Genomic DNA, 13,096 nt, shown 5'->3' on the forward strand with positions numbered 1-13,096 from the left:
ATCAATTCAAATATTTATAATCAAAGAAGGTTCTCTCAGGCAGTATAATTATAAAATTTGAATAATCCCCGATAGTATTATACAGGTCAAATCACTTGTTTTAAGTGAATCATTTATGTGAATAGTTGTACTTTCGGGATACGCTTTTTGTGCTTTGTGAAAGTGTTTATGTATTTCTTTTCTGTTCATTTGGTGTTGAGTGAAACGATATCATATGAAACAATATTTCTTTTTTTAGCAAATTGAACAACAAAATACAAAAATGGACGAAATGAGTGAGTAACATGAAAATAATGTTCAGTAACAGTACATACAAAAGAAAAAAATCTTTATAAGTAGGAACTTATGGTATAGAAAAAAATAGCGAGATAGGAATTTTTCTGGGATATAGAATAGAAACGGGGAATGTTTGAAAGAGATCTCAGTCCGTCCACATTGAATAAAACTCCTACTGGCCCTAGATATGTCTCCATCAAACTCAGATGCGAGTTTTAGCTAAAACCTTATTTTATACTATTATTTGTAGAAATAAAAAATAACCATGGACATGGGAAGTGTGTCAACCTGACCATAGAGCAGAAAACAGTCGTATTATGCAAACAACTATTTCAATATATTAACATTGCAACACTTCTATTGTGATAAATATTTTCTAGTTATGTTAAACTGACATCCACAATTACTGATTTGAGATTTGAAATGAGTGTGCCAGGATTTAAAAAGTGCTGCTTAGCTTGTTATTCTGAAAAATTGCTTGAAAGATACACAAACAGTAAAAAACAAATACAGAGATCTTGCAGATGTAATTTTAGGAGGGTCTCAACATGGGTTTTCGGGTACCGTTGTGCAGCTTGCTTTTTAAACTAGAGGCTCTAAAGAGCCTGTGTCGCTCACCTTGTTCTATGTGAATATTAAACAAAGGACGCAGATGGATTCATGACAAAATTGTGTTTTAGTGGTGGTGATGTGTTTGTACATCTTAATTTACTGAACATTCTTGCTGCTTACAATTATCTCTATCTATAATTAATTTGGCCCAGTAGTTTCAGAGGAGAAGATTTTTGTAAAAGATTACTAAGATTTACGAAAAAGTGGTTAAAAATTGTCTATAAAGGGCAATAGCTCCTAAAGGGGTCAACTGACAATTCATTTACAGTTTATCTCTATCTATAATGACATTTTTGTAAAAGATTACTACGATTTAAGAAAAAATGTTAAAAATTGACTATAAAGGGCAATAACTCCTAAAGGGATCAACTGACCATTTCGGTCATGTTGACTTATTTGTAACTTATTTGTAAAACAGTATATCTCTATATATAATAATATTCAAGATAATAACAAAAAAACAGAAAATTTCCTTTAAATTACCAATTCAGGGGCAGCAACCCAAAAATGTCAGGGCAGATATATCTTGACCTGATAAACAATATTATTACAGTCATATTTGCTCTAAATGCTTTGGTTTTTGAGTTATTAGCCAAAAAATGCATTTTACCCCTATGTTCTATTTTTAGCCGTGGCGGCCATCTTGGTTGGTTGACCGGGTCATCGGACACATTTTTTAAACTTGATACCCAAATGATGATTGTGGCCAAGTTTGGTTAAATTTGGCCCAGTAGTTTCAGAGGAGAAGATTTTTGTAAAAGTGAACGACGACGGACGTAGACGGACGACGACGAACGACGACGGACGACGAATGACGGACGTAAAGTGATTGGAAAAGCTCAATTGGCCCTTCGGGCCAGGTGAGCTAAAAACTCATTCATATATTGATTCATTTTGACACCGCTACCTTTACATATATTTCACAGCGAAATCATAATTCATTCATATATTTTTCAGCTCAAAACCTTTATGCATACACAATCTTATTATATAAATTAAATGAAGATCATGCACAATAAACTGAAAGTTTTCCCGTTACTATCAAATATGAAATATGGCGACAATAGTGGGGAGAAAAATGCCAGAGGGGCAGTCAAACTCATAGATCGAAAATAACTGACAACGCAGTTGCTAAAAAAAGAAAAAGACAAACAGACAAATAACAGTACACAAAACACAAGATATAAAACAAATGACTAAGTGACACGAACCCGACCAAAATCTGGGGGTGATCTCATGACTGGTAAACAGAACCTGCTCCACATGTGGCACTCATCGTTTTGTTTACCAATGTTCAGTTCCCATCAATCGTTTAGAAAGAAGCGATTCAAGGAAACAAAAGCTAAAGGAATCGCATGAACATCAAAAGGAGCGAAACCGAATGCGTCGACATTTGATATTCCTCGTGTTAATTTTCACCCAGTCAAAATATCACCATCGGGTATATGATAAAATCGGTAAAATTATAAAACAAATAGCTATACTTCTATATATATATAAATCGTTCACCATGTTGACTGTAGAACTGATGTAGCATCGATTTCAAGCTTATATCTTCTAATGTTTGAGCAGTTTTTGCATATTGAACACATCCATGTAATATCAGCTCTTCGATAAAAGGGCCTCAGAGAAGAAGAAAAAATCAAAAGGGGGACAGTCAAACTTTTGATAAAAAGTTCAGCGATAATGTTTGTAACAATATTTAAAAGAAGTTTTTTGTAGAGGAAATTTAAAAGTTATAGCTGAAATGGTAGTCCGAAATAATTGTATATCAACCGGTATTATCTCCGTGTTGAAGGTCCTACCTTGACCTATAATGGTTTACTTGTATAAATTGTTACTTGAATATATGTATAGATTATTACATGACATTTTTCATATCAGACCCTTTATCGGCCCAAGGTTATGATATCAGCCCAAGAGCCGAAGGCTCGAGGGCTAATATCATGAACGAGGGCCGATAAAAGGTCTGATATGAAAAATGACATGTAATTATCTTTTTATCATATACTTCAGCAGAAGAAATACAGACAAGAACTATTAAAATTTAATTTTGTTTGTCTTTGCACTTTCAGATAACATTTACAAACAACCAAAAATAAATCTTAACTTTAATTGTTTTTATTGATACTGCAAGCATTTTATTTATCTTGTCACAAAAATTAGCATGTTCTTCAATAATATTGTCACCTTATCTATGTCTTTCAAAACATGTTTAACTTAATTCATGTTTGCTCCTCAACCATTTTGTAAAAAGTCTTATCACTTTCCGTTTTCAAACAATTCCGGAAATGCACGAAGTTGCATGTGATAACGTCACGGAAATTAACGGAAAGGCATGTGATAACATTCCGGAAGCAGTTAATAAAGGTACCTTTATCAGCCCGCTATGGAAATTCTTAGGAATCTGGTTAATAAACCTAGTAATCCTTGTATAGCCTTTTGATATTTTCAAATGTTATTGAACTGTAAAATTTTAGTAATATTTTATACAAGTATATGATAAAGGGAGGTATCTCATTGGCACTCATATCACATCTTCCTATATCTATTAAATTCCTCACTGCAATTTTTAATTATATTATAAATCATAATAATGTTGACGATGTCCTAACATAAACGTTTTAGCACCACTTGAATTTTTTTTACAGAAAAAAAAATGGAACAATGCCTAAAATTTCCTCGTGATGTTCAGGCATTCTCATTAGTAATGCAGGCTCAATTCTTGGAAATTGGTGATAGAAAGGTTTCTTTTCTAACAGAACAAAAAGAATGTATTCCTGAGAATATAAGAGGTATATTAGTTGTTATTGTCTTGCCTTAGACAAAAGTGCCAAAAGAAAGACATAGTAATTACACTCTGGCGAAGACAAAAACGGCGGTGGTGTAAACTCTTCGTAATAACCTAATTTCAGTCACAAATGATGAAGGTTAAAGTTACATGATGAGGTCAGTTATCGGATACTTTTAGAAGTCTCATTTTTAACCTCGAACTGATTTTCATGGTTTATTGCGATTGGTCAATTTGTTTGTGTGTTTTAAATTGTAGTTTAAAAGGTAGAAACGGTGGATGATAAATAATTTGTTCGATGTCTTTGGGCTATTTATTTTGCCAATTGATTAGGAACTTTCAGTTTTGAATCAGTATTTTTTTCTGATTTAAAAAAAAGTATATACATAGGTGCTCTATTGCATGAATTTGCCGTATGTTATATGTCCAGTGTCCTTGACCTCGTTTCCAGATTCAGTGACTGCTTAAGAAAAAAAGTTAAACAAATGTGTCTTGCATGGTCCATATGTCTGTTACACAGTCTTCACTTGACCTTGCCTCATTTCATGGATCAGTGAATAAGTTGTAAGTTCAAATCCTACATGTGATAGGTGCGATTGGCATCAATCTAAATTGATTAGGACATCATCAGTATTCAAATCTCTGGTCATTGCGACTTCTGCCACAAATATGAACTTTCCTTCGCGAAAAAGCACAGAAGTGCTGAAATTGGCGTAAAAGATCAATCAATAAATCAACTCATAACCATATATTTTATAATACAATAGTTTGGATTAAAAAGAAAGTGAAGATTTTCATATTTTTCCTAGCGGACATTTTAACTTTCTATATAATTCTATCCATAAAATATTGTTTTAATAAATTCAATTCTATTTCATCGGTAAATCCTCTAAGGAGGTCAAGATTTGTTTACCCCTACCAGATATTCACCTTTAGTTCATCTTGGTTCAATTTATTGATAACTTCATCATTAGAAGAACTGCTAAAACAAAATTCAATTCAATTAGCCATTAACATCATAATTAAGTACCTTATCGAATGAGTTTTGAAAGTATCAATATATTTACATGAATCGTGTCTTATTTTAGGTGCTTTACAAACAGAATCCTCGTAAAAATTAAATATGTTATCTCGTTTTATACAGAAAAGTCAGTAAAATGTTAACTATTTTTCACTTGGCCGTTGATTGTTAGCGTTTGTTTTTGTCACTTTTTTGAAGATAAAAAAAAAACCTTTCCTTTTCGAAATTCGCAACGGTTTTTTTTTTTTGTGTTTTTAAACATAAGTTTACGGGCATCAATTGTTGCTATGAAAGAATAAGGTAAAGCTTTATATGTTATTCATTTTAAAAATCTGACTTAATAATCATCTACATATTTTATAGATGACGTTCATCATGTTCATTAAAACTATAACTTCAATACAGACGTGAATAATTTCAAAAACTTGACATACACCAATTAATCGGACGAAGGGAAAACCAAAATTTTTCATAACCATCCCCTTGCTGTATTTTAATTATATTATCTAGATCCAGGAGAAAACAATTATTGATGTAAGTATATTATTGAGTCGGAAGTAGTTTGGTAATTGAGTTTTTGTGTAGTGTAACTAGCCAATTGCAATGCATGATACGGACATTTAAATGTTAAAAAATAACAGTTTTATTAATGTCTACCTACACGTATATCACCTGAAGGTTGATTATCATATGTTTGTTTACGACTACTTAACATATAGGGCTAATACATTGATTATTTTTCACAATTGTTGTAGCTCAACATGACCAATACCTCGAGGAGTGGAATAAAGACGATGCATTATTTGTAGATACCAGGGCAGCTAGATATACGCTTTCATCTCTACAATCTAATAATTGTCTTCTTGTAACTGGTAGCTCAGGGACAGGAAAATCTTTTATTGTCCACCATATTGCATTACATCTGCTTAATAAGGAAGGATATGAAATAATACCGTTTGTTACCGGACCATCAGACATAATACACTATTATGATCCCAAAAGGAAACAGGCATTTGTTGTTGACGATATATGTGGTAAAGAATCTATAAACATACAGATTATTGAGCTGTGGAAATCATACAACTCAAATTTAGAAAAAATATTTTTGCGAAGTCATAGGAACTCTCTAGGCAAAGATGTATTTCAAGGTACAAAATTGTTAATTTCGTGCAGACTTCTTATCGCGAAGGATAAACAATTTCGAAACATCGACTTGTTCACAAGAAATGAATGTAACTTGCTCTCGTTTAATATGTGTCTCTTGCCGCGTGAAAGATTGCAAATGATACAGAAGTATCTCTCGGAAAAAATGATCCATTACGTCGAAAGTATATTGGAAAATTTTGATTTTTTTCCTCTTCTATGTTGTCTTTCTAAAAACAAGACGTCTGAGGAACTTGTTAATCTATTTTCTTCTCCGATCGAAATTATCAAAAGTGATGTAAATAATATACATTTGCAAAATAGATTCCAGTTCTGCGCATTGGTTCTATGTGTATTGTTCAGGGAAGGATTCAACGAAAAATGGGTACATTCCAAATCTATGCCTGAAGAAATTAAATCTAAAATCTATGAAATAATAAAAGAACTGAGTATAGACCTAACTATTGAATCGTCAAGGAAGTTTTTAATCGAAGGGTTTACAATCTTGGAGGGTACATATTTGAAAAAAAGAGGTACAAGCTATAGAATTATTCATGATAAAGTATACACTTTAATATCAGTAATTTGTGGTGAGCATTTGACAACTTGTTTCTTGAAATACGCTCCTAGCTCATTTGTACGTGATAATTTCTTATTTACATGTTGCAAATCAAAGAAAGCAGACAGTTTCATTTTACTCGATGCAGAAATGGAGGAGGAATATTTTAGCAGGCTGCACAATGATTTAAGGAATAGAAATTTGAACAGTACATTTCATAATAAACTTTTGAAATATAAATCATTCAGGAATAAGTTATTAAAATATTTGAAGCAAAACGAAGAAGCAATGGGTTTGTTAAAAGATATGAATAGAAACGGTTTTGAGGTAGAAAAAACAAGTCTAATAAAATATAAATATTTTCGGAATTTTACAAATCCGATGATAGAAGCATCAGAAGAAGGTTTCCCAGATATATTGAAATTCTTAATAGATATAGAATTTGATGAGGAATATATAGACACAAGTATATACACTTTATACACAGCATGTCGCGCAGGGAATGTCAACATTGTTAAACTTTTATTAAATGAAAATACTGCTATACGGTTTGCATGTACAAGTATTATCGCACTGGATCCGACAGTTGGCCTACCACTACTGCTCGTGTCTTGTATAGAAGGTCACACGACTGTAGTGAAACTTTTACTCGATGGTATAGCAGATCTTGTTCAGTGTATTCAAAGAGACGAGGAGTCCCGTGTTCACCATGCTAATGAAGTTGGATATACTGACCTAGATAATTTATTCTACATGTCTCAAGGCATCGATTTCTCTAAGTTTTGCGTGCATGGTAAATCTCCAATATATATGGCATGTTATAAAGGACATTTTGACATAGTGGAAATATTACTTGATAATGATGCTGACACTTCAATTCTGTGTGACAGGTTATTGTTTGCGAAGGCTTGCAAGAATGGATATGCAAAGATACTTAATTTTTTAATAAAGAATTATAAACAAACTATTAATTTTGATGGAAATATACTTTTGGTAGAAGCTTGCATAAGAGGGCATACTGAAATAGTCAAAGTTTTATTAGAAAATTACACTGATGAACTTCAATATAAATTTAATCGAAGACTACCATTGCTAATAGCTTGTCAGAAAGGGCATTCAGGCATAGTTCGATTGCTATTGCGGTACAGTGGTTATGGTTCTCAATGTCCTTCAGATGAACGCACAACAAGCGCACAGCTTATTGCCAGTGAAATGGAATACGATGATATAGAGAAAATGGTATCTGAATATAACTTGCATGCCAAATTATATGGATATTCAAATTTATGTATTGCCGGTTATATAGAAGAAGAAAACAAATTATCTTTTAAAGTTGAAAGTGGCTATTACAGCAAGTATGCGAAACTATTATTACAAATGGCATGTTACATTGGACATTTTAGAACAGTGCGAGTCTTACTTGAATACAACCTTGACGTGAATCAATGTAACAGTAATGGGGTATCAGCGTTATATGCTGCTTGTGTGAAAGGACACACAAATATAGTTAATCTTTTATTGGTAGAAAATGCTGATGTTTCACGATGTGACACATTTGGAAAGTCCCCTTTATTTGTAGCCTGTGAAAACGGTCATACTGATATTGTTAAACTGTTGCTAAAGCACAATGCCGGAAATTCTCAATGTGGGAAAAGCAAAAAGTCACCCTTTTTCGTGGCTTGTGAAAAAGGACATGCAAATATAGTCCAAATTCTAATGAAAACAAACATAAACATGTATCAGAGTGATAGATTTGGGAGATCACCATTGTATATTGCATGTAAAGAGGGACATGCTGAAATAGTGAATATCTTATTATCAAACAATTCAAATATGTCTTTGCATAATAGGTACGGAAAATCAGCAATGTGCGCTGCTTGTGAAAATGGACATTTACCAACAGTAAATCTTTTATTAAAAAACAACATTGATTTCTCTCATTGTGTTTATGGGGAGTTCCCATTAATAATAACAGCTCTTGGAAGAGGGCACGTCGATATAGCAAACATGATGGTGCAGAATAAAGCTGGTCAATGTCAGTGTGATACGTTATATCGTAGACAATGCCTTGCTGTCTGTGAAAAGCAGTATATAACTATTTTAAAATTATTGGAAGAGTTAAGCATTGGAAATGCAACGTCATTTGCTGATGATTCTGGTGTAGTTGAAATTTTATTATACACACCTCCAGACGATCCAAACAAGGTTATGTGTTTACCTCGTCAACGACTATATACTGATATATTCAATCTGTTCTCTGAAATGGAAAAAGCAAAATGAAACCTTGAACAACAATCAGAATAATAAGCAATAAAGGCTTGTTGAAATATAACTATTAATAATAAATGACTGATATCTTATAATACCGTAAATCGTTGCACCTGCATTACATTACTCAGTCGCTCAATAAACCACGTGTCAAACGTGAAACTAATTTCCGACGACAAAATTCGAAAGAAGAATACATGTGTATATCAAAGGAACTTCTGGAAGTACAACAATGAGTACAAAATTTAGGTGTATTTTGTGGACTATAGTTTTTTAACAGGTGAATTGTCAATTCAAGATCTGAAAATCTGTTGGTTTTTTTTCTTTTTTGGCTGATGAACTGACACGAACTGTTCCCTAAGTAAAGGTTACATGTAGTTATGCAAGTAAAATACCTTCAGTTCAAGTAAATATATAAGTGAGAAGGGTTCGTCTCCTAAAAGTTTATGTATTGAAATATTGCAGATCTGTATATGTAGACTGAATGTATATTGTCCTCTATGTGTAATGTCGTTATTTATCACAGAGTTGCCGTTCTTTTGCCGTTCACCACAAAGCCGACTACTGTTGAAAGAAAGATAACCGCTGTATTTCATTTCTATAAATGAATTACAAAGATGAAAACAACACGTTAAATAGTTTTTTTATGACAAAATATACATAAGAAAAAAATGAAATGTGAGAATGCAATTCCATTTCTCTGTTTTTTTATTTATTTTGGGAGGTGAGGGAGGAAGTTAACTTTGTTTTAAATTAATATTACTTGTCGTTTATTAAGGTGGCTCGTGGGTAAAAAATTTCAGCAAAAAATTAAAACTTTATTTTTTCATTACTTTTATTTATTACACTACTAGTTATTACTTTATGAAATGGTACAAAAATCAACCCAAAAAATTGATTCGGTTTGGCCCCAGATGACTTTTTTTAAAATGTTTATATCATTGAAAAAGCTCCAAATTATCTCCCTTTGGTGCAAAAATGCCATTTTTTGGCATTACATTTTAAATATCCTTTTTAGCTCATCGGTGACCTATATTTTTTATTATTGTTTTCAAATAAGCTGTACATAAACTAAATAATTGTAAAATTTAAGCGATTTCTGTTAATAGGTTATTTTTTTATTTTGATATTACCTCTATTTCTCCTATTAGTTCAACAGAAAAAAAGGACGTTAACAAAAATGTATGCTTCTTCCAGAGGCAGTTTGTGAGCTTAAATTTTTGTTTTCTTTTAAGTATATGATATAGTTCATTTATAAAAAAAAAGTATAGCGAAATCCTATATTAGAAAAAAAATGTATGTATACCCATGAGCCCCCTTAAATAGAAAAACGATGAAAAAAATGTCATGTCTTTTAAATATAGTACATGTAACTGACCAAAACGACAACACACTCTTCAAAATATAGAGAGAAAAATAAAGGAGTAAAAACCTGAAATAGGTACATGTACATGTATACCTTACTGTTATGCAATATAACACGCACGGAAATATATGTTGTACATGTAACAGTGAATTGCAATGCAGATGAAAATTTACCCCCTCCAAAAAAACAACCCCGTGTATACATACATTTTTAGCTCACCTGGCCCGAAGGGCCAAGTGAGCTTTTCTCATCACTTGGCGTCCGGCGTCCGTCGGCGTCCGTCGTCGTCCGTCGTCCTGCGTCCGTCGTCGTTAACTTTTACAAAAATCTTCTCCTCTGAAACTGCTGGGCCAAATTAATCCAAACTTGGCCATAATCATCATTGGGGTATCTAGTTTAAAAATTGTGTGGTGTGACCCCGCCAACCAACCAAGATGGCCGCCAAGGCTAAAAATAGAACATAGGGGTAAAATGCAGTTTTTGGCTTATAACTCAAAAACAAAGCATTTAGAGCAAATCTGATATGATGTAAAAATGTTCATCAGGTCAAGATCTATCTGCCCTGAAATTTTCAGATGAATCAGACAACCTGTTGTTGGGTTGCTGCCCCTGAATTGGTAATTTTAGGGAAATTTTGCTGTTTTTGGTTATTATCTTGAATATTATTATAGATAGAGATAAACTGTTAACAACAATAATGTTCAGCAAAATAAGATCTACAAATAAGTCAACATAATCAAAGTGGTCAATTGACCCCTTTAGGAGTTATTGCCCTTTATAGTCAATTTTTAACCATTTTTCGTAAATCTTAGTAATCTTTTACAAAAATCTTCTTCTCTGAAACTACCAGGCCAAATTTAAACAAACTTGGCCGCAATCATCATTGGGGTATATAGTTTAAAAAATGTGTGGCGTGACCCGGCCAACCAACCAAGATGGCCGCCACGGCTAAAAATAGATTGTGTATGCATAAAGGTTTTGAGCTGAAAAATATATGAATGAATTATGAGTTCGCTGTGAAATATATGTAAAGGTAGCGGTGTCAAAATGAATCAATATATGAATGAGTTTTTAGCTCACCTGGCCCGAAGGGCCAATTGAGCTTTTCCAATCACTTTACGTCCGTCATTCGTCGTCCGTCGTCGTTCGTCGTCGTCCGTCTACGTCCGTCGTCGTTCACTTTTACAAAAATCTTCTCCTCTGAAACTACTGGGCCAAATTTAACCAAACTTGGCCACAATCATCATTTGGGTATCAAGTTTAAAAAATGTGTCCGATGACCCGGTCAACAAACCAAGATGGCCGCCACGGCTAAAAATAGAACATAGAGGTAAAATGCAGTTTTTGGCTTATAACTCAAAAACCAAAGCATTTAGAGCAAATCTAACAGGTCAAAATCTATCTGCCATGAAATTTTCAGATGGATCGGACAAACCACTGTTTGTTTGATGCCCCTGAATTAGTCATTTTTAGGAAATTTCGCCGTTTTTAGTTATTATCTTGAATATTATTATAGATAGAGATAAACTGTAAAGAGCAACAATGTACAGCAAAGTAAGATTTAAAAATAAGTCAACATGACCTAAATGGTCAATTGACCCCATAAGGAGTTATTGCCCTTTAAAGTCAATTTTTAACAATTTTCATAAAATTTGTAAATTTTAATTAACATTTTCGACTGAAACTCTTAGGCCAAGTTCAATATAGATAGAATGTTTGTAAGCAGCAAGAATGTTCAGTAAAGTAAGATGTACAAACACATCACCATCACCAAAACACAATTTTGTCATGAATTCAAATGCGTCCTTTGTTTAATATTCACATAGACCAAGGTGAGCGACACAGGCTCTTTGGAGCCTCTAGTTATTGTGTGTACATGTGCATAAATGTTTAACCCTGGCGATTGCATGTGTCTGACTAATGTTTCGTCTGCATTTTGCATGTTTTCGTCATTTTGGCTTTTAATGGTTGGTTATTTATTATTTCAGACCTGTTAACTTTTTTCACAACATTTTAAAGACTTTTAAATCACCTATCTTTTTATTGAAGGTTGAATATTCATGATATTGCTGTTAGGACTGAAAATTTTATAATATTCTACTTAAGTGATTTTATTTATTTCTATTACATGTAGATAATGGTTATAGTACTTCGATAAACAATCAATAGTGCAGAAAACCTTTAACAAAGCTGCATTTTGTTGTGAAAACTTAAAATCATATCATGTTTGAACTAAGTATAATTTCTAAGTACTTAATTATGATCAATTAATTATGCACTTTATATCTCGTGTATATCACTACATATTTCAGAAAAAATGTTGTTTTGATGTTTTATCAATTATCAACTGAGTACACATGTACTAAACAACTGCACGCGGTATAAAATATAATAGTACAACGTACTAAGTCTATTCACTTTATAGTCATTCATTCTACTGAAGTTAAATAATCCCAAAGGAAGCTTTCAAGTACTTTGATCACGTCATGTGACAGACCAAAGGATGTGCATGCTTTGATATGAACACGTGATATAACTACATGACTTGTTCTTTGAAAGAAGTGCAACAAAGTGAATCAATATCACAAAAATGCATGTTAAAAATTAAATATTTTTAATAACGATGCTTGAATATGATAGCGTAAAGTACTTTTACGGGTTAATTTTCATTCAAATAAATTCAACAATAAGAAAAGACTTATCATAGATACCAGTGTTGAAGCTGTGTGTGCCATTTTCGCGTTTCGTCTACAAAATAGTTATCAAAAGTACCAGGATTATAATTTTATACGCCAGACGCGCGTTTCGTCTACATAAGACTCATCAGTGACGCTCAGATCAAAATAGTTAAAAAGCCAAACAAATACAAAGTTGAAGAGCATTGAGGACCCAAAATTCCAAAAAGTTGTGCCAAATACGGCTAAGGTAATCTACTCCTGGGGTAAGAAAATCCTTAGTTTTTAGAATAATTCAAAGTTTTGTAAACAGAAAATTTATAAAAATGACAATATAATTGATATTCATGTCAACACCGAAGTGCTGACTACTGGGCTGGTGATA

General features: G+C 32.8%; 1 protein-coding gene across 1 annotated transcript; it reads left to right on the plus strand.

The window, feature by feature from the left end:
* Positions 1-244: 244 nt before the first annotated feature.
* On the plus strand, positions 245-10,243 carry LOC134694825 (ankyrin-3-like). Its single transcript, XM_063555888.1, has 3 exons — positions 245-275; positions 3,540-3,683; positions 5,456-10,243. Exons 1-3 carry the CDS (start codon positions 263-265, stop codon positions 8,680-8,682), a joined length of 3,384 nt encoding a protein of 1,127 aa, XP_063411958.1. The 5' UTR covers positions 245-262; the 3' UTR covers positions 8,683-10,243.
* The last annotated feature ends 2,853 nt before the right edge of the window (positions 10,244-13,096 follow it).

Source organism: Mytilus trossulus, chromosome 13, assembly GCF_036588685.1.
Source record: "Mytilus trossulus isolate FHL-02 chromosome 13, PNRI_Mtr1.1.1.hap1, whole genome shotgun sequence".
Lineage (NCBI taxonomy): Eukaryota > Metazoa > Mollusca > Bivalvia > Mytilida > Mytilidae > Mytilus > Mytilus trossulus.